This window comes from Pelobates fuscus, chromosome 10 (assembly GCF_036172605.1).
Source record: "Pelobates fuscus isolate aPelFus1 chromosome 10, aPelFus1.pri, whole genome shotgun sequence".
Lineage (NCBI taxonomy): Eukaryota > Metazoa > Chordata > Amphibia > Anura > Pelobatidae > Pelobates > Pelobates fuscus.
In genome coordinates this window covers 33,470,240-33,493,242 of record NC_086326.1, presented here as the reverse complement: position 1 = coordinate 33,493,242, position 23,003 = coordinate 33,470,240, and the positions used below count along the sequence as shown (strand labels likewise).

Here is a 23,003-nt window from a genome sequence, read left to right as displayed (position 1 = left end):
GCCCATTATGATATCATGAGGAAACAGAGTTAGAGGTTTATTTTGACAACAATGACATAGAAGGCAAATTTTGGCACTTCAGATGTTGTGGACTACATTTTTCCATATTGCTACTACAGTCATAACGTTGGCAAAGCATCAGGGGAGATGTAGTCCACAACATAAAGTGTGCCAAATGTTGACTACCTCTGGCTTAGAAATATACTGAAATTTGTGGTATTTCTGGTTACTCAGAAAACAATGATAGTGCCTCTTCCTGCTCACTTTATTATCACCACTTTCTAATACGTGAATACCTCCATAATGTTAGCATTGGGTGCAATATGATAAATAATTCCTTCTTTATTTTTTTTTTTTTAATTTACTAGTGTATGCATTAATGAACGCTTGTATACAGCCTCTCTAAAGTAAAGAATAAAGATAAATAGAAATAATAGAAAACTAAACAAATTGCACTACTTAAAATAAAGTACTTTCAAATAGGTAATACATCTTGGACTTTGGTTGTTCTCCTCGAAACATGAAAACAAACACTTAAACAACAAGTAAACACCATCCATCATGCAAGGATGTCTGTCTGTTTGTTGAAACAGATGCTTTGTTCTCACTAACAATATCAAAAGCCTTAGCAGTTAGAGTTTAGCAGCTCTCATCGTGAATACATGTGTAAATATATTTGAAAGTAGTCTCTAAGTTACTCAGCATGATAGGGATGGGACAGAAATCGTTTTGTTTAGTTGCATCCAGTCCAGTATCAGTTGCAGTATTAACTCAAATGTAAGGGGGTCACAGATGAATGAAAGCAATATGTCGAAGGACCTTGGATTGCAGTTTATGATTGTCATCTGGTTCAGTAATGTAATAAGCTCTGATAATGTGTTAACAGTGAGATGTCTGCTACTAGACTGCCAGGAATGAGATCCCTGTTTGTTATGATTGTTGAACAGCAATAGCAAGGTACAAATAGAGCAAAACAAGCAATATAGGAAAAAAAACTTTCAGAGTTAGAATTAGAGAGGCATGAAAATACAAGAGAAACCTGGAGGCATTTAAATGTGCATAAAACCCTCGGAAATTCACTACCAACAGCAGTTGACCTACCTAACTACAGTCTGCATTGTACAATCTGTACAGTTTGCACCGTTTTGATAGGCACTTACCACAAATTGATCTACGGCCAATAGCAGCTGGGAGAGGTGTCTGATCTCCTGGCTCAGGGCTTACAACTCTGCGGAAATTCTGCACCCCCCACTTTGGACCGATGGGGGATATCCCGGTCCCCATTGGGACAGCTACTTACCCTGCACTGTTGGGCTCATATCCAGATAAAGACTGCATGGATGGTTTAAGATGGCTACCGCGTTAAAGCTTTCACACAGCCAAGAGACACAGGGAGGTCAGGCATGGATGGACCTCTTTGAAGCTAAATTTGACAAGCTATGCCAAGCATTCTTGCACAGGATTGCAACTAAGTCTCCACTCTCCCACACCACTGCACATCCACCATTGCAGTCCGCTGCTGGCACATTGCTCTTCTTCTGAGCTGGGGGCTCATTCTGAGCTCCATCTGACCCGACGTCCAGTTACCTAGAGGGCTCTCCATGATTTGGAGTTCCTGAGGGTCTGCGATCCAGCCATAAGGTGCAAAAGAGACTGTCTTCCTACTGTAGTCGAATATTGGAATTGGGTGACTTTTAACTGATGCATAATGTTTGTGGCATAAGCAATGCCCTGCTTTCACCAGTTCTTTTACTTGTTTATGCATTGCTTTGATCTCAGTGCTACATCTCTTTATTGTCCCTGATACCCAGCGGTACCTAAACTTTTTTTACTCTTCCTACCCGGAATGTTATTATGATTATACATTATTATGAGGTATCTCCATATTTAGCAATTTAACTCCAGTGCAAGCACTCAATACCAGCTAGGACTGGATATGCATGTTTAGCTTGGTATTTATATTTCTTATTTACTTAGATTATATTTATTATTAATTTTCTTTCAAGCAAAAAATGGTGCAGCAAATCTTAACTGCTCATACTTATCTATACTTATCTTATGGCATGTTCTGTGTCATTACCAAAGCATTTATTTAAAACTGCACAGTAAGACACAAAAATTCAAAAAATAAAACATAATTATATAACTATATATATATACTTGCCAGAGCTGCACCTAGTGTCTCATCTGCCAAACATACTAATAATTTGTCAATGGTGATAATGACTAATAACTAATAATATTAATTATCTTGCTACCTTTCCATTACTGATAGAAAAAGTGAGCTAGTGAGATAGGAACTCAAATACTCAAATACCATTTATTTATTTTTTGGTCAGGGCAGAATGAACGTTGAGGAGCAGAGAGATAAAAAGAGATAAACATAAAGGAACAAATTAAGTGTACAATTGTGGAGGATATGAGATAGACATAAGCACATAGAGATTGAAACAGACAAAGAAAAGATGAAATGGATTATTTGCTGAAAATATTGTTCTTCATAAGAAATAAAAAAAAAATAGGCTGCAAATGATCAGTTAATTCTAAGATGTATATATCTGTCTATATTTTGCTAATTATTTAAAATGAAAAATTAGACTGCATTCACTACATTGAAAACTCACCATTATTCCGCAATACAAAATGGTGGGAGACAGGAACATGGAACCTTGTTAGGATAGGGTCACAGTGGTTTCAGTGTTGCTTTAAGAAAACATATACCCCTTCATTAGAAAAATAGGTTTTCCCCTTTGATGAATGGTTTATGTGTAGAAAAGCAATTTCATGACAGAATTTTATATTGGAATTTATTTTAAATAAATCCTGTATGTTTTTAAAATACATTTTCCTTATAACTATATTTCTTATTATAAATACAATATTATTTAGGAAAAAAAAAAAAAAAAAAAGACAAAATAAATGTATAAAAGCCCCCATTAGTTTTTATTAGCATGGTTTAGCTGTGAACCATTATTTTCAGGGACACATAAATCACTTAATGGTTTGTCATAACGTAATATTGAAAGAAAATTGCTGTGTTAACAAAATCCATGTTCCTTGCAACAAATAAGGTTATATTTAACAATAATTTAATAGTTTTTGCTTTGTTACCATAATGATCACTGTTAAATAAAGAAAATGATTGCTTGTTTTTCCACATTACTATGAGTATTATTATAGAACATTTTTACAAAGTAAGACAATGTCAGCCTAAAAAAGGGAAAGTTCTTATCAAACATCCCATCTATAGGGATTAAAAATTGCCAGCAGTGAAAATTACAGTGATTTAATTACACCTGTAGAGCATCTAAAAGTACACCATTTTTAACTCTCATAAAAATGCTCTCTACATTCCGCCCCAACATTGAGACAGATGCGCAGGACTCCCAGCGGGGTCGCCGTTGGCACAACTAGCAAAACTGATGACACCCGAAATAAACATGGCCATTTTAGAAATCGGTGCTCTTTCCCATTAAAAGGAACATGTCAGCATGGTGTAGAGCAGGGATAGGTACCCTTTGGAACTTCAGATGTTGTGAACTACATCCCCCGTAATGCTCTTGTGAAAAAATCCACTATTTTGTCTGCATAGGAGATATCCTCCTCCTAAAGTCACTAACAGGTTCCTGAACTTCATTCATGTTTGTCCCCGCATTCGGTAGTTAAATCTACCGAACACCGACCACCCCTTGCTCATTTACTACAAAAAAACAAATGATTAAGTGCTCTCTCTGTGTGTCTGCTCTTTGTGTAACCGAACGCCACATGCTGGAGAAAGCGGCGGCCATCTTGTCGAATGAACGCAGGCAGCGGGACTTGGTCATTGAGTATCTGGAACTCTAAGTCGGACACTTGACCACACGAACATCGGTAAAACCATGCAAACGCCTGCTTCTTTCCGCGACAAGCCAGGAGAGTACTGTTTGATAGGTTTCTTCGTATGGACAAGATGAACAAACGCTACCTATGAGTCAGGGAAACCATTCAACAGTTTATTGGTATGGAACTCCCGAAATTGACCGACTGCTACCACAAAAACTCTGGAACTGTTTTGGGCATACGTCTCATGAGCGGTCGGTCAAAACTTCAGCACGGTGCGATTCGTCTGTATTCGTGGAATCTGAGCACTATTTGTACAACTTGGGTGCTCAGATCCAGGCTATCTGGAGATGTAACATTTGTGGGGGTTCCTATATCTTTATTATGTATTTTTATGTGTTTTCATATTTTATGTAATTTATGCCTAGTCATGTTCACACTGTAATTTGTAGCCATTTTGTGTGAGTGTTCTGGGCGTGTTTTCCTGCCTCCCTATTTTGTATATAAGTGTGCCAGTTGGCAAGATTAAAAACATTAATTTCTACTCTTCATCAAGTCTAGGCTGATGTTTGGGGAACTTGGGCTATAATCACTACTGCACATGGGACTCGGGAGATTTAAAACTGATATACTCAGTCGGAGTGGCAAGCGGCAGGATTCGTCTCCCGAACGGATGTCCTGAACCAAAAGGAAAAGTGAATGGCCCAGCAACACAAACGTCTCAAACAAACAACTTTAAGGATTTGCTGGAAGCTCTAAGCATAGTGGCAAGTAACAATCCGAAAGCCACAATAATTGCCGAACTGGTGGAGAGCGACCGAACCAGTAATGCAGACATGAGCAGCACTGAGGAACAGAGGTGGGAGTGATCCAAGTGACCAAGGGACAGTTAGTGGTACCCCGTAAATACTGTGCTGAGCTACTCAGACTCAGTCATGATATACCCTTAGCAGGCCACTTAGGCATAAGGAAGACTAAGGACCCGTTAACTCAAGTGTTTTTTTTGGCTCTGAGTCACCAGGGACTTACAGCAATATTGTAGGACATGCAATGTGTGTCAAAGGATAGGAAAAAGGGGTGACCATTCTACGGATAAACTTATACCATTCCCTATAGTAGAAGAACCCTTCAATCCGGGTAGCGGTAGACCTGGTAGACCCTTTAGCAAGTCTAGTCCATCAGGGACGAAGTATATTCTTATGGTCATGGACTAAGCTATGCTGTACCCTGAAGCCATAGCCCTCTCCAATATTCATGCAGAGACCGTAGTGGAGGCCCTGGTGCAGGTCTTCACTCGAGTAGGATATCCCTGGGAAATTGTATCCAATCAGGGGACCCAGTTCACAGCGGCATTTACTTAACAGCTCTGGCAGAGCTGTGAGGTGAAACCCATATTATGCTCCCCTTATCACAGATATAAGGGCTTTGTGAGCAATTCAATGGCATGCTTAAACAGATGCTACGAACGATCACAGAGTCCTGCCGAAACTGGGAAAAGATTCTTCCCCATCTACTGTTCGCATACTGGGAAGTACGCCAGGAGTCGACCGGATTCTCCCCCTTTGAACTATTGTATGTAGATTTATGAGACCCCTGGACCTTGTACAAGAGCATTGGGAGGGAGATATGGGGAAGCAGGTACCCCTATAGGGCTTTATGTGCTGGAGTTGCGGGACCGGCTGCAAGCCCTAACTAAGTCCATTCGAGAGAACTTGCGGGCGGTCCAGCAGTGCCAGAAACATTGGTATGACCGTGGGGCTAGAGATCGCATTCTAGAGGCTGGGCAAAAAGTGTTAATGCTAAGGCCCACTAAAGCAGATAAGCTCCAAGCAGCCTGGCAGAGTACCTTCAAGGTAGTCGAGAGGGTAAGCGACACCACCTATATAGTGGTGAAATGCTCGGATGAGAGGATCAGAAGGTCCTTTCATGTGAACATGATTAAGCTGTATCTAGAATGGACAGAAGGGGGATCCGCAGTTTGCACCCCAGCCTTCGAGGACCGCGAAGGTCTTCCCTTACCTGATATGCTTTCTACCAACCCTGTTTGGGTAGAGCAAGTCAGTCTAGGAACTGACTTAAGCCCCTCTGTAAAGCAGCAAGCCTTCCAACTGCTAGAGGAATTCTGTGATATGTTTTCTGCCCTACTGCTGTACACGGCACTGGCGATACACCGAGTAGAAACCCCAGGTCAGGTAGCTCTCCGGCAACAACCGTATCACATCCCCAAAGAAGTTAGGAAGAGCATGCACAAAGAAATCCAGAACATACTAAAATTAGAGGTAATAGAACCTTCCCAGAGTCCTTGGGCTTCCCCGTGATTTAGGTGCCTAAGCGGGAGCGTATGACCTGCTTCTGTAATGACTACCACAAGCTCACCGACCAGTCGGTTACCCAGGGTAGATGAGCTATTAGACCGGATCGCAGGAGGGAATTATTTCACCACTATAGACTTGTGCAAAGGGTATTGGCAGATCCCCTTGGAGCCTGATGCTATTCCTAAGTTAGCATTCATCACCCCATTTGGCCTGTATCAATTCATGGTTATTCCATTTGGGATGAAGAATGCTTGGATGTATGAAAATCTGATTTTGAATTTTAAGTCATTGTTTATGATGCACTGACTATTCCACTCTTTTCTTTTGTTGTTATATGTACTGCTTTTTGCAGTAATGCTGCCTGACTTTAATAAATATATTGGAATCAAATTGTTATGCAGTTGATACAACCTTGCTCTCTGAAGAGATGTGTGTTTTTTTACTGAATTCCTTTGCACACTCTGCTGTCAAGCATGATTAGCAATAGGAAACAAAATCACAGGGACAATTGGGGATTCATTATAGGTTAATTAACAAATTAAATTCTAAGTGATAGATGTGCCTATATTTTAGGCAATATTCAGAGAGCAAAAGAATATCAACTTTTATATTTTGTTTTATAATTTATAGAGCTCTCCAATTTATTTAAAAAAAATAATCTAACTTTGTGACAGTTTCTGACAAAAATATGTCTATTAAACTCTTCATATCCCAGGACTCACATAAAACCATTGGAGTTTACTAACTCCTTCTTCTGAAGAGAGCACAGTTTGGCCCTTTGTAATGATGATGTAATCTATTAGACATACTTTGCAAAGATATTGATGCAGGATAGGTAATAAAAACTTTTTTTTTTTTTTTTTGTCAATCTTTATTTTATTAAGGCATACATGAAGGGTACAGAATAAAGAAAGGGAAATGCAAGGGTATTCCACAAAAAAGGGTTATCACAGCGAATAACAGTGTTATTTACATCTCCGGATTATGAATGCCCCATTTTTTATTCTTTAAAGTCGTTGAACAGACACATATTTTAAACAAGTTGTGGTAAGATGCAGTATAACGGGTGCGGCCTTTCCAGTGTATCTAGTGTCGTGGTGTCTCACTAGGTGTCGTAGGCTCGTCTAACGTTTAGCATATTCTGTGGGACACAGGACATGCGGTGTCTATGACGTCGTGATATTGCAGGCTAAGCTTACTGCGCTATCAGGCTAACCCTACTGCATAACCTGCTGTACGTCTAGGAGATTGTTGTGGTCAAGACGTGAAATCTAGGGTAGGCTAGATCTACATTGAACATTTAAACAATGAAACCATCTATTGCACCCAAAGTAGACTGTCAGTAAGTATGTATAACTATACAATGGTATATAGTGGGATTACAAGCAATGGGTCCTCAGACCCATTTGGGTGCAAGCTATTACACCAAAAGGAAATTACCCCAGGTTAAACATACACATGGGTGGTGAAACCGAGCCTGCATTGTGGGTAGTCATTTACCAGGCTTTACCAGGCTTCTTGATATGGTGAACAACGTTGATGCGTATGGGTGTGCAGTCTAAGCATGCGGTAGCTAGCAAGAGTGGTAATCTGGGTAAGTATGTCTATACGGTTGCGTGCTGTCTGCATGAACTATATTTTTATAACATAGAAAAATCAAGGCTCAATCGGGTCTGCTGCCCATAAGCGTATCTGAGGGCTTGTTTATCCAGTAGTTTAAGTAAATTTTCAACACAGTCATAATTGTTAGGTACAATTGTCGCAGTATCACCTAAGCTGGTCTGGTAGCATTACAGGTACCGAGGGTATACTATGCTAGGTATTTAAACATGTTAATGTGGTTAGGGTCTGTAGTATTAGAGCGTAAATAAGGTACATAAGCCTCTAACACATGCAATACTCTCACATGGCAGAAACATGCCAAGTTGACCACAGGCTGAGCCAAGAAATACTGTGTGTGTTGTGGTAGGATTAGGGCGTAAAACAGTATGATTGCTAGTTTCAACATGGGCAATATATAAATGAAGAATAAAAAACAAACAACAAAAAGAAAACGTAATGTAGACAACGTTAAATCATGTTGGTAGATTATAACTGGCTGTTACCCTGGTTATACTGGGTCTGGTGTGAGTCTGTTTATGGCGTTTAGCCTATGCCACTTAAAGTCCAAGTACAGTGAGGACGCCTGAGACCAGTCTCGGTTTCCCCCACCTGCTCTCTCTGTGTGCGGTGCAGTGGCAGGAGCAGGTGTGTCTCTGCTCCCCGCGTTGCAGCTCTCCCCCCGTACATCCTGGGAGCCCGTCGTCCAGGTGCCGTGTGTCTTCGGCATATGGGTTTTGGCACGGCCCGTGCAGGTAGCTTCAGCCGCCTCCCATTCCTGTCTGTGATGATGTGCTGTCTCCTCAGCGTCATCTGTGGGTGCTTTGGACGTTGAGTAGAGTTCGCCGGGTGGGTTTCGTGGTTTGCCACTGTTGTTGGCAGTTGCTGTCGCTTCGGCCCGTAGACTCCACGTGTCTGCTGGCTGTGGCTCACCTTGTGTGTCGCTGGAGCTCGCGGTGGTGCCGGCTCTGTGCGGGTGAGTGTCAGCTGCTTTGCAGGTATGTTTGTGCCTGCCAGTTGCTCCCTGGACGCCAGCTTCGTCCAGAACTTGGCGAACAGCTCGTCCAGTTTAGCTTCAAGCTCCGCATTCCTTGAGGGCCAGGTGCACGTGGCGGCGGCCATGTTGTCTCGCTTCATGTCGCTCCACTGCTCGCCATGCGTCTCAGCTGGCGCAGTTGTGGGTAGGTTGCTTCTTTGCGTTGGACCGGGATAACCCCCGCTGGTCCTGGGGGGGGAGCAGGGCATCTGTTGGGCCGTGCCTCCAGTGTCTGGGCGAGGAGAGCGGCCGCCTCTCCCCGTTCCCATCCCCCGCAGGCCGCGGCTTTCCATTCTGGGTGTCTGATCCGTCAGCCCTCAATAAGGGTTTCAGGTTTGCTGCCGGGTCACCCCTGTTGTAGGTGGCTTATCCCGGATTCTTTAGGCTTCAATTTAGCGAGTTTTTAACAAGAAATTGGCAAACACAGCGGGAGCCCAGCTTTTCTGCGACTACTCAGCTTGATGGCTTGGCCCTGCCCCCAGGTAATAAAAACTTTTATGTTGCTTTCGTATATTACAATAATCCCAATGTTTTACGATCATCACTGCTTTTTCAATTTTTTTAACTGATTGACTACAAAGCAAGAGGTCATTTTTTTAGTTATAGAATTTTAGAAAAGCTGGACATAAACTGAACTATATATTATATATTTCAATTCATGTCAACTTTTTAAATAGTATTTATTTATCTAACAGCTCATATGTAGTGCTCTTAATTGCTTTACAATTGTTTGAAATAATATAAAAATATGTATGTTAAAAATATAATTTTTTAACAGGAAAAATATATTAAAAACATAAAATGTCAATAAAATGATTTAAAAATACTTTTGTATGTGAGACTCAATACTTTGCATTAGCTCTCACAACACATTTCAGTAATGGTGTTTCAGCTGATTACTTAGAATAGCAATATAGAGTGAAGAGATATACAGAATGGTTTTCTAACAGTGTTTATTTAAAGACAGATATAGACAAATGCAATGTTACACTGGAATAGACACTTAGATAATGTTGGAAGTTCAGTTGCAATGTGGACATCAGTAATTATACAGAATACAGACCTGCAATATATGCACATTGATACAAAAGGAACAGAGGCCGTTGTTCTTGAGCTTAACATCTATTTAACATTACTAGACTTCTGCATGGTAAAAAAAAATATGTTCACGACTGCCGAATTTCAACCATATGGTGTTTCAGCTCGGCCAAATTTAGCTAAATAAGTCAAAAGGTCAATAACATCAGAGTTCAGGCATTCAACCAATCACCCAATTGGCCTAAATTTGGATATATAGTAGTTTGTAACAAAACAAATCTCTGAAATCTAGCAATGATGGTACTTTTACACAAAGTACAAGATGACTCATGAGTTTACAATCTAAAGGTAATAATGTGGAGTTGTGACATGAGGTTGTAGAGGGTGTTTGAAGATGATGGCCAGAGATCTGGGAACATATGTAAATACTGAATAGCTTATGAGGTAGTTACATAGTAAGTCAGCTGAAGGAACATGCTATAATAAAAAGGAACAACAAGGGTAGGTGGGAGTTTGACTTAACATTTTGAAGTTGATTGCCAAGGAATCCACAAACATGCCCTTCTGTGGAGAAATAGGGAGAAGCTGTAGGCAGAGAAGGAGGATGGGATGTATACCATTTGGGTCAAACTGAAACATTCTATCTATTCTATCTATAAATTATAGCCCCATAAAAATAAATAACGCAGATGCATACATAATATAAAAGTATCAGTTACAAGCTATAGTTACAATCTATACTAATAGTTGTAAAAGTAAAGGAGGCTATTGACCTGTCTCTCAAAATTTCAAATGGACAGAAAGGGATACTTAATTTTAGGTGTGGCCATGGTAGGGGCTGGTGTGGCCATGGGAGGGGCTGTTCTGCAAAATATTAACAGACGTTCTAACAATAATGTATCAAACTGATTTGTAATTTAGAACAAGAAGAATCTATCTTATTTACAGACTGATTTCTAAACACATTTATTGCAATTTATTATTCTGTGTATTATTGCTATGGAGCTCTGGTAAACACTTAGACAAACCAACAATATGGAACTCCCAGAAAAGAGGGACAGATGCATTTGTGCCCAAAAATGGGACTGTTCCTCTTAAATGGGGGACACTTAGGACAGGGATGCCTAAAAGATAGATCCCCAGATATTGTGGCTTCCATGATGCCTTGTCATTCAAACACATTCTAAAGACATGCAAAGCTTCATGGGAGAATGGGCAGAATGCTTGGTTGTATATGTCACGGCAAGGGTGCATAATTTATTATTACACTATGAAATATTATCCTTTAATGCCATTTGTGTAGTAAATGGCACAAAAGGATGCTATTGCTGAGGTCAACAGGGGTTCCATCTTTTGAAGCTGCGACCCCCACAGAGGTCGGATGACAGAAGGGGAAGTGTGGATGGCATAGCAATGTTGAAAGGATTTTACTAATATGGATGTGAAGTAATCAAGGCTCTGTAAGGTGTGAAGTTCTACACTTGGGAAAAGTCTGAATGTCTCTTCATCCATTTGGCTTGTACCATTAAGTGCTGAGTAAATCTCTTTGATATGTAAATGCCATTAGCTTTGCTCCAGTATCATACCCAAAGGAAGGACAAAAACATTCATATTTACCCCACAGAATAATAATAAAGCCTCATTTTTATTATATTTGGAATGGGACAAGCCCAATCTTTTAATTAAGCCTAAACATGAGTTGCACAACTTAAACCGTGTGGCAGGAATTGTGATGTCTGTCCTATTGGATCGCAGGTGGGGCGTGCAACATGTCTATGGAATGGGAAAAATAATAACAAATTCATAGAGGCAATTATTATTTCTGTGGCAAGTACAGTAGAGGAGATAAAACCCAAAAGGTTATATTTGGCTTGTTGTTTCTGGAACAAAGGAGGTGTTCACTTAGAAGCACTATAGGTACGCCCCTGGGTGGGGTGTGATAATTCCACAGGGTATATCTCCTGTGATCCTGAAGGGTGGTAGTGTACTTGCTTGGGGCCAAGATCTAATTTTGAGTGAGTCACCATCATCCTTCCTTGCCAGAGACCCCCTGGACAGAAGTTGTACTTTGAAAACCTAAGTGAGTAATTAGGACTTCTGTTATTTTATCCCTTTTGTTTTTAAATGCTGTTGGTGTAAATAATTTGTTTCTTATATATTGTTATATGCACTGTGACTATTTTTGCTCATAATAAACATTCATTTATTAAGTTCTACCTTTGTCTGGTTAAGAATCACGTTACCTGAAGAGACTAGTTAGTATTTTTGTAATTACATAGATATTGTGCTAAGTAATATTTGGTGGGTTTTATTGTTGATTTACCTGGGGGACCAAGGCACCCCATTTATAAATTGTCTTGTGGTGGCAGCGTTAAGATAGTAATAGTTATATTATTATGTTTAAGTGTGGGTGGTGTTAAAAGGGGGATTTTGTCATTATTTCCGGTCTAGTGCAGACAAATAGTGTACTTTAACCCTTTCACCACCACAACTAAGTCACGCACACTCTTGGAGTAGGGTGCGTTCGTGACAAATTGGTGGCAGCGGTGGGATAACTAAAAGATTTTTCATCTTTTTATACCAGATTTTAGTGTTGCTGGATTTGTTGGTTAATCCAGGCACTAAAAGAAATTGTGTCTCGATTTCCAAAGGCTGAACTCAGTGCATATATAATATATTTACACCTCAACAGCCCCCCCCCCCACTCTCTGTTTTTCTTTGCTATCTTTTATTTACCAAATGGAGTACCAGGCGCAATCCAAGGCAGCGCTAGACCAGCTTTGCCGGGAGAGATCTATTCCCTGTCAGGGAAAAACAAAAGAGGAACTATTACAAGCACTGGTGGACTATGATATGCAACAACCAAAATGATGCAAAATGATGCCTCAAACACTGCCGAGGAGATACCGGCAGCCTTTGTCAGTGATGTACCGATATCTGGAGATCCTTTGGATGCTTACTTACAAACTGTGTTGAAATATGTGGACTCAGCAGATACAAACCAAAGACTACAGCTTATCCTTAAATATCAGGAGGCTGCTGAGCGCCAAGCGGAGAGAGAGCGCCAAGCTGAGAGGGAGAGAGAGGCTGCAGAGCGCCAAGCTGCCAGAGAGCATGAACTAAAAATGGCTGAGTTGGAGAGGTTGACTGCCTCCCCTATAAGTATCAATTCAAGAGACTCTTCTGCACCCAAACCACGTGCAGAGAATTTTCCAACTTTGGACAAAGATGGTGATTTGGATGTTTTTCTGCGCAGTTTTGAAAAAGTTTGCAGGCAGTACCAGCTACCAAAGGCCAGTGGGCAAAATACCTCACCCCCGGTCTCAGAGGTCCTGCACTGGAAGCATTTGCTGCGCTTCCAGCAGAATTTGACCAGGACTATGATGTGATTAGGGCTGCCTTGCAAAAACGGTACAACCTTACTCCTGAGGTGTACCGAAAGAAATTCAGGACTTTGCAAAAGCATCCCACAGAATGTTATGCAGCAGTTGTGGGGCACCTGGTGACAGCATTCCGACAGTGGACTACAGGGCTGGAGATTACCACTTTGGAAAGTCTGCAAGACTTGTTAATAAAAGAACAGTTTTTGCAGCTCTGCCCAGCCGATGTACAGGAATGGTTGCTGGACCGGAACCCCAAAACGGCATTGGAGGCGGGTGAGCTGGCAGATTTCCACACTGCCAATCGAGCAACAGTGGACCAGAGCAGAGGTTTTGCCAAGGGAACATCCAGCTGGAGGACCACACAACCACGACTCCCCATCACCAGGCCTAGTGGGCCATCTTTTGTTTCAGTTCCTACCTCAGGGAGAGGGGGAGCTAGTGCCATGTCTGTGCAAGGAGATAGTCGCAGATGTTTTATTTGCAACCCAATGGGGCACTTGAGTAATACCTGCCCAGAGAAAAGGAGGCCAGCACCCTCATCCGGAGGGGTTCAACCTGCAAGAGCCCCATCTTCTGTGTTGTTCGTGACCAAGTCAGAGGGCAACAATAATGTGAACCTGCAGCCTGTTACAGTGGGAGAGAAGGTAACTGTGGGACTCAGGGACACTGGGGCAGATGTGACTCTTGTGCGTCCAGAGCTAGTGCGCTCTGAGGACTTCATTCCTGGAATTCAGGACACCGCGCCTCGGTCTCAGAGTCAATAGGGGGCTCGGACACAGATTCCTGCCCCTGGACTACAGGAAGGGATGGTAACAAGGTGTGAGACTCCCTGGTTCCCCCATATGGGTGCCCTCCTGTTGACATACGCCCTGAGTCTGCAGGCTGTGGCAGGCCCTGCTCCCTACTCGGGTAAGACCGCTGCCGGGTTACCACAGCTACAGTGGAAACCTCTGTCTCCCCCTCCTCGTGATTTGCACTTGGCACATCCTCACAGGGTACCACAGACAAGTTTGGTTCTGGCACAGACTGATACACACACTCACTCTGCCCTCTCTCCCAGTGACTCTGTCTTGGCACACTCTCACGTGCGTTTGTGACAGTATAGGAAGAGGTATTAGCAATAGAAAGAGAGAAGTGTTCATGCCATTGTACAGAACACTGGTGAGACCTCACTTGGAGTATTGTACGCAGTACTGGAGACCGTATCTTCAGAAGGATATTGATACTTTAGAGAGAGTTCAGAGAAGGGTTACTAAACTGGTTCATGGATTGCAGGATAAAACTTACCAGGAAAGGTTAAAGGATCTTAACATGTATAGCTTGGAGGAAAGACGAGACAGGGGGGATATGATAGAAACATTTAAATACATAAAGGGAGTCAACACAGTAAAGGAAGAGACTATATTTAAAAGAAGAACAACTACCACAACAAGAGGACATAGCCTTAAATTAGAGGGGCAAAAGTTTAAAAATAATATCAGGAAGTATTACTTTACTGAGAGGGTAGTGGATGCATGGAATAGCCTTCCAGCTGATGTGCTAGAGGTTAACAAAGTGAGGGAGTTTAAGCATGCGTGGGATAGGCATAAGGCTATTCTAGACTTAAGATAAGGCCAGGGACTAATTAAAAGTATTTAGAAATATTGGGCAGCCTAGATGGGCGGAATGGTTCTTATCTGCCATCACATTCTATGTTTCTATGTTTCTAGTTCTACAAACATCTGGGGATCTACCTTTTGGGCACCCCTGATTCAGGAGGTATGTATTAAGGAAGAACGATACAACCAGTGTGGTGTTTTACTGGCCTTATTGAAGGTAACTTAACTCAATTTCTTGCAGATGATATTGCAACAATTTGAAGTTAGCTGCTTAGGAAAATTAGTGTATAGGTATGTACGTATGGATCAAGAGAACGAAGAAATGCAAAGGAAGGAAATTATTAGAATAAAAATAATAAATTATTAGCATAATTAACCTTACATGTGACAGACACATTAGACTAAACTAAAGGGTCATACATTTAATGTATATGCAATAATCAATATTGTGATCAATATTCAGCAATGAATATTGGATTATAAATAATTTGCCTGAGGTTTCTTGCCTTGCAATCTTGTTTATAGAACTGAATAGGGACAAGGGATTGCCTTTTGAATATCTAAATGAATATTTCTGGCATTTGAAGGATCTCAGAATTAGAGCACGGTAGGAAAATGTAAAACAAGGAGATAATTGAGGGTTGTATTCCCCGTGAGGCATTAAATTGTTGCTGAAATTTGTTATACAAGCAAGAAAAATATGAGTAAATATACAAAAATGCTAACAAAGCTAACATCTGAAAACTAAAAAAAATAACACAAATCAAAAAAACAGCTTGTAAATGACAATTTTTCACATTTGGAAAAAATGCTAAGCAGAAGAAAAAGAGGGATGAAGAATGGTAATAAAGTCATTGTGAGGAGGAGATATGCTGTGGAGCTTCAAAGGAGGTTTTGTAACCTAGAGTCTATATGGGGCAATGAAGAGGTCTAGGTTTAAGGAAGGACATCCCACGTCATTGTATTTCATTTTCAAGTTTAGCCCATCTAGTCACTCTTTTGAAAGTTCAATTAACATGCTTATATTTGTTATAGGGTTCAGTCAACCCCTCTGATTTAAATGTTTGAATGCCCTTTTGTATCTTTTATTATTTGGCTGACACTTGTATTAAGCCACATTTTAACATTTATATTAGTTTTCCGTTCGTATGTATTAAGAAATTTACTTTTGTAGTAGTCATTAAAATACCTTCTATTTATCATCTGTGAGTTTGCCAGTGAATATTTTCTGCCAGTCAGTTAGTTGTAAATATCCTCTTATTCTATGGAATTCAAACTTTTAAAAATTAAGTGTTTTTGTAGATGCTATATAGATTTGTTTGTTTTTTAAGTTAATCTTAAATGATACCATATTATGGTCACTATTTCCCAATTGCTCCCTTAATTGAATGTTTGAAAATAAGTCAACATTATTAGTTATGACAAGATCCAGATAAGGATAGGTGAGGATTATACAAATGGTATCGACAAGAGAACCCTTGGAGGTGTCAACCTATTTTCTTTTTCTTTTTTTTAAAGAAATAAAATAACATGTAAAATACATTTTAATTCTTTTTTAATTCTTACCAGACAGCCAAGCTATATTTTGGTATCATTGTCTTTGGCCCTCAAATTTGTACATCTTGTTATAATAAATACAATTTAAAAAATATTTTTGGAAGTTAGATGGAATTTTAACTACTACAACCAGCAATTGAAGGATAAATACAACTATAAACCAAAAACAGGCCTTCACAGTTAACTGGATGTGCAAAGAAATGGACCCTAGGCTTGAAAGAAAAAGATTGATACTGCTAAAGGGTCAATGCAATTTGCTAAGGTTTCTTCTTGGTCATTGAAGGGTCAAGGGGAACACCTGCCTTCATTAAATCCACCATGTGTTCATTAAACTCTATCCAACATAGGATGCATGAAGTGGGCAGTTGTTTGTCCACTTGCCTTGTATTAGCTCACGGCCCATAAAGAGAATGAATAGGGGAGGCAATCAGATATGAAAAAGGCATAAATCAATACCTAAAGTCTAACTAGACAACTGTTTTCAATTTGAGATCTAGTGAAATTCATATTAAATTTCTTTTTATGTTTTCTACAACAGCATCTACCTATATGGTATGATATATATTGCTTTTACAAGGTATAAGGTAACATATTGCTTTTACAAGGTATAATTATAAGATGAGACATATTTACTTGATATCAGTAACATTGTCCCTACATATTTATTTATCAATAAGATTTTCATTCAAGGGTGTTATTTTTTTTTATAAATAAATAATATATATGTATATATATACATACATTTATATATACATATACATACATATATATACATACATATATATATATATATATATATATATATTTCTTTTTTTTTTTTTTAGAAACTTTATTATGTCCTTTATCAGCATAGACATTTTATCATGCAAGCTAATTAAATAAAACATGTTTCTGTACTGAAATATTTCCTTAGGCAACAGTGATCAAACCCTTTTTAATTACTATCATCCTGTAAAGCGTTTGTTCAGGAAAGCTCTCATTATATCCATTATGACAGAGAATCACAATTTCCTGTGCCAATAACAAGCACTGAGATTTTGTGTGGTTCCAGTGCAGATGTCAAATACGAGAGTGTCCTCTGTAAAGTGACAACAGGCATTTAAGCAGTTACAAAGTGACAATATATTTGATTCTTTAGCTAGGAAGTGAGTTTATAAACTTGTGTTTACAAGAGTATAATCTTCTTAAAGAAAGAAATTTAATTAAAATATACAAAGGACAATCCGACAGATGTTCATTCCTCTATCACATCTGGGATCTGAAACAAAAGCAAGCAATTTGCTTTGTGGTTCGGAGTGTATAATTATCTGTAATTTGATGTGTGGGTACTGTAACATGTATTTATGAGAAAACATATTATGTTATGTGATGCTTCAGATTGCATTTCTAAAATCAGATAGGTGTTTTCATGTCTCGATAATTCACTATGACGGCAAAAATGTCATAATGGCAGGAAGACAGACAAAAAAAAAGGCAAAACTGTGCATCAGACATTGTTACCTTAAAATACTTTTCATGAACTCCCCAGCACTGAAACAATTATGAAAATAATCATACAGTTACTTCAGCATCATACTACTACACCACCATTATAGAGCCACATTGCCATTATGTAGCTCACTGCTATCATTTACACCACTGGAACAAGAACAGCAGGGATGGCCCCCAACTTGAGCCCCTGTTATGCTGTTTCTCTCTTTTTCCGTAGAGGAACCACCACATCAATACTTGTATCTTCATAGCAGGTAGGTTATCAGCAGGTATTATTTTCTCCATCTTCCACAGACATGAGACAGAGCTTAATGCAATCAAGACACTTTTCTCGTTCGATGGACTGATCATATCACAGTGTTTATATAAAGGGAAATAGACATCGACAATGGAGGTGGACCTGATTGGAGACTTACTGATCTGACAGCCCTCTAAAGGAGCAACAGAGGCACACTCATCTAAAAGCACACTAGGAGAGGGTGGAAAGTACACACACACACAATAAACACTTGTTTAGCTAAAGTCATAGGTTGGCCAAACAGTGCATAGGTACTTTTCCTCAATGAGCAGTTATAAGATCCAAAGTCAGAATCACAGAGGTTTGTTCAAGCCCATATCAAAAGGGCCCATAGTGTCCAGACAAGAGGCTAGTCTCAAAGTCTCTATGCATGTCATACAGTCTTCTAGGGCTTGTAGGTGAGTGACAATGACACAGTGTCATTTGTCTTTGGGACCCTGGCACAAGTGGCTACAACAACATCCTCCAAAAGAGAATGGAAGTTTTGATCACAACCACGTTCATACATTCTCACCCTGCCATCATACAGGCACACCTTCTTTATATCTGCACAATGACATCATGCACCCTGACATTGTGTAAAGGTAAACATCCACTATAAATCAACAATGCAATTATACAGTCACATCGTCTTCACAATAACTAATTGCTGGTGACTTTCTAGGCTTTAAAACAGTAAGGGGTTAATGGGAGTTGTACAATCAGTCTCACAGCTTAAAGGTTAATATAATGCTGACTGGCCATCATGATGTCTGCTTTGGAGACCATGTTATACAACATTCACAACTGTAGTTAGTTTCTGGGTAATTGTGGTAAAAGTGAGAGGGTTACATTCTATATTTTATGACCTTGTAGCAAGTCCCAGTGAGACCAAATGTCATTCAATCTCAATACATTAAATACATCTCACTCAGCTTTTAAAACTCTCTCTGATATTGCTTTGTATGCCCTATCTTGCATTCTGGCGACATTTCTATAGTTTAGATCTATTATACATAGTCAGCATCTACCATATATAACATCTTTTGTATATAGCCAGCATGCTCTTCTAAAGCAATACCCTTTACAAACTTTCATGCATTTGAACAAGCATGAAAAATCACCTACAAACTTAATTAATCAACAAACTATAACAAGCACATTCTGCTTGCTCTATGAACTTATGAAAACTTCCAAGTCAACGGTGCTACCATCAGCTCTACCTAGCAGGTTTGCTGCCTAGGTCTTCTCTTTGACTCTGACCTTTCCTTCATCCTTCATGTCCAGTCAATCACCAAATCCTGTCACTTTCATCTCAAATGTATCGGACCATATTTAATGCCATAAGCGGTTAAGGTGCTGGTCCATGCCACTATCCTTTCTCACCTTGACTACTGCAATTAACTTCTCAGTGGTCTTTCAGGTTCCTAACTTTCTCCATTACAGTCTATAATGAATGTGGCAATGAGACTCATTTTCCTGTTCACTCAAACCTGCCTGAGTACAGTGCCAAGGTCCCTTGGCAATTGGTCTGTCTCCTCCTAATTTGACGTGAGCCAAAGGGGGAAAACTAATGCACATGCTCGGTGAGGGTGACTTTTGCGCAATTGGCCTTAGCAATAGGAAAGCATTGAATCAATGCTTTTCTCTGGGCATTTGGAAGATGCTGGACTTAGTCATGCAAAGGCCAGGAAGCACCTCTAGTGGCTATCTTTAAGACCATTTTAATTTTCATTTAAGTACAACATTATGGGCCAGTCCAGTCTGATATTTCTTAGTATGCCCTATCTTGCATTCTCTTGACATTTTATATATTATATATTTTAAATCTATTATATATAGCAAGCATGATGTAAGTGTCTTCTGAAGCAATACTCCCTTTATAAATGTTCAGTCCCAAAAAAATAATAATAATTTCTATCAATTCATGTTGTAATTTCAGTACAGTAATTTTTAGTTACATAATTAGTGGTGTAAAAACTTTCAAGCTCCTTCCAAAATATCTGTTGTAGATTTTTGCTAAAATGTTATGTAGAACAATTTATATAACATGAATATTATTTAAACCACTCCAGTACTTTAGCTAAATGCACAGTTATAGTCACTAACACTCTATATGAAAGAATATTTATTAAATAATGGAGTGATCAAGAGGATGGGACCAGCCTGCTATGGTGAACGGTTACATGAAACCAAAGTGATACGTTTAATGGTGTCCAGAAATGACTGAAAGCATACTGGATTATTTTTGGGGATGCTTCCAAGTCAGTGAACCACTCATGGACAACTAATTCATTGTTAAAGCAATTCATCAGCATTAGGTTGAATTCAGGTGGAATATGTGTTCAATCACTTTTTTCCCCACCATAGCTTTCTTGATTTGTGCTCCGCAAGTAACGCCAAGCCTCAATAGCAAGCCAGTAACCAACCTTATGTTGATGAGTGGCATTAACAATGGAACAGCTGTCCATGAGTGGTTCACTGGATTTGTATCTCTTCATGAGTTATGTTTCAAAACTGTTGCATACAGAAAACTTAAACTTCAAGAAGCCATGTTAAAAATGGAATAATGACCCTAAAAGGTAATTATTTGTTTAACTAATTTGCATATGCCCACCCATAATCCCCTGCGGTAGTTACCACTATAAGTTTGAGATGTCTAATGTTGTGCTTTCCTCCAATATGTGTGGTTTTATATATATATATATATATATATATATATATATATACACAGACAGACATATACATTAGATCAGGGGTCCTCAAACTCCGCCCCCGGATGTTGCTGAACTACAACTCCCATGATTCTTTTAATTACATAGATAGCCAGAGAATCATGGGAGTTGTAGTTCAGCAACATCCGGGGGGCCGGAGTTTGAGGACCCCTGCATTAGATATAGATAGATAGAAAGATAGATATATAGATAAGCCAGCATTACAAAATATTTATAATAAAAAGAGGTTATAGGTATTGTGTATTTTATTTTTTAGTTTAAAAACATGTAATATATTGTTCCAGTGACAAGTGACAAGAACTTTTAAAAACACACACTTTAACAGCAAAGTCTTATATTTCAATTAAAATATCTTCAATTTTAGAAGAATACCTAACTTTCACACGAAACTTGGACATCACGGTTGTTGGTGTTCACAAAGAACTCCAGTAGAATTGAATATTAAAATAGTAATTATATAGTAATATTAAGAAATAAGGGAGACAAGAGTGTACAAATAATTTTATTAACTTGTGGGAGAGAGGAAAAATACTATATTAAGTTATGTAGAAAATAAGGGTATCGAGGAAGAAAAGGAGGTGGCAAATAAAGTAGGGTATTTAGAATGAAAGAATTACATTGTAAAGATTAGTAAGTTACAGTAGAATGATAGAGAGGAAAGAGAGTGGAATGAAAAAAGGGGGTATCCAGGCAAGACTAATAAGAGAAAAACAAAGAATTCTAATTTGGAGCTGTTTTTTTCTTTTCTTAGGACATGCATGTTATCAGCACTGATGAAAATCAAGTGTTTGTTGCCATTCAAGAGTGGAATCAGAATGAAACGTATAACCTTTATATCTCGGATACACGGGGGATATTCTTTACCCTGGCTCTGGAGAATGTGAAGAGCAGCAGAGGACCTGAGGGCAACATAATGATTGACCTCTACGAGGTATGTTCTGGTGACCCTTTCCTGGTGACCCTTTCCTATGGCTTGAAGTACAGTATCCAAGAAGCACACACAGAGACACCCACAGTTCCAAACTTCCTAACATACAGTTCCATACCTTCTACACACACTTCATCACTTCCAACTTCACACACAGTTTCTCACTCCACACACACACACTTACATCCTTTCAGTTACTCACATGTTTTTGCTGTAATAAATACATTATATTTATTTATAACCAATTTACCTTTTCCCTACAGAAAGGGTGATTTAGCTGCATTGGTGTCTGGTGGGGGAGCAATTGGTAACAGCTCCAATGATATCTTCTGTTCTGTTCAACACCTTAAAGATTCTGCGAGGAAGCAATAAAGTATCATATTTTCCCAGGCTGCTGTGTGAGGGCAGGGAAACCTTGAGCATTGATAGCATTAATTCCAGTCATGATCATAGCAAAGCTATGCTGCACCAAGTAGCCAAAGATGGCTAAAAAAATGCAATTTAAAAATACACATTCCTGGCAGCAGGCCATTTCTTCTCAAAATATAATAGTGGAACGGCACCCCCTACTTTGTCACTACAATCGATCCCTGTAAACACATACATTTTAAGTTTTTGTGAAATCATTCCTTAAAAGACCACTCCGCACCCATAAAACATTTCAGTTTTCTGGAGTGCTCTATGTGTGAGGTATATCCCATTAATTAATATGTTTTTTATGACCAATGATTATTATTTAATTAATTAATGATTAATTAATGAAACACCCTCCTGGCTGTCAATCAAACAGCCGGGGAGATTTCTCCCTGCTTCTATTAACTCCACTGAGCTAACGGAATTGGAATGTGGGCTCTACTTGGGTATACCTGACTCCCCCAGCATACCTGCTTCTCAGAACAGAAAGCTGAGCAGTGCGTTCATGGGTGTGCGTGGTTGAGGCTTCTAAATGAGAAGATAAGCTATTTTCCAGTTAATTTCCTGGTTAATTGATTGTTAGTCTCTTCTGGGAGAAAATGGGGGAAAAGGGGGTTGGAAAGACCGCTGTTCATAAGAATACTTTTTTTAGATACATAAATGAGAAAAGAAAATATAAAACAAGGATTAGTTAGATTAAAAACAAAAGAAGGAAGGTATGTAGAAGAGGATAAAGGTCTAGCTGACTGCCTCAATTACTATTTTTGTTCGGTATTTACAGATGAAAATGAAGGAAAGGGACCTCAGTTAAGA

General features: G+C 39.3%; 1 protein-coding gene across 1 annotated transcript in view; it reads left to right on the top strand.

The window, feature by feature from the left end:
- Positions 1–23,003, top strand: part of SORCS1 (sortilin related VPS10 domain containing receptor 1) — a 615,871-nt gene that overhangs the window by 427,090 nt on the left and 165,778 nt on the right. Inside the window, exon 9 of the mRNA XM_063433805.1 lies at positions 21,600–21,779. Coding sequence (XP_063289875.1) covers positions 21,600–21,779 — 180 coding nt within the window. The remainder of the gene's footprint in view (positions 1–21,599; positions 21,780–23,003) is intronic.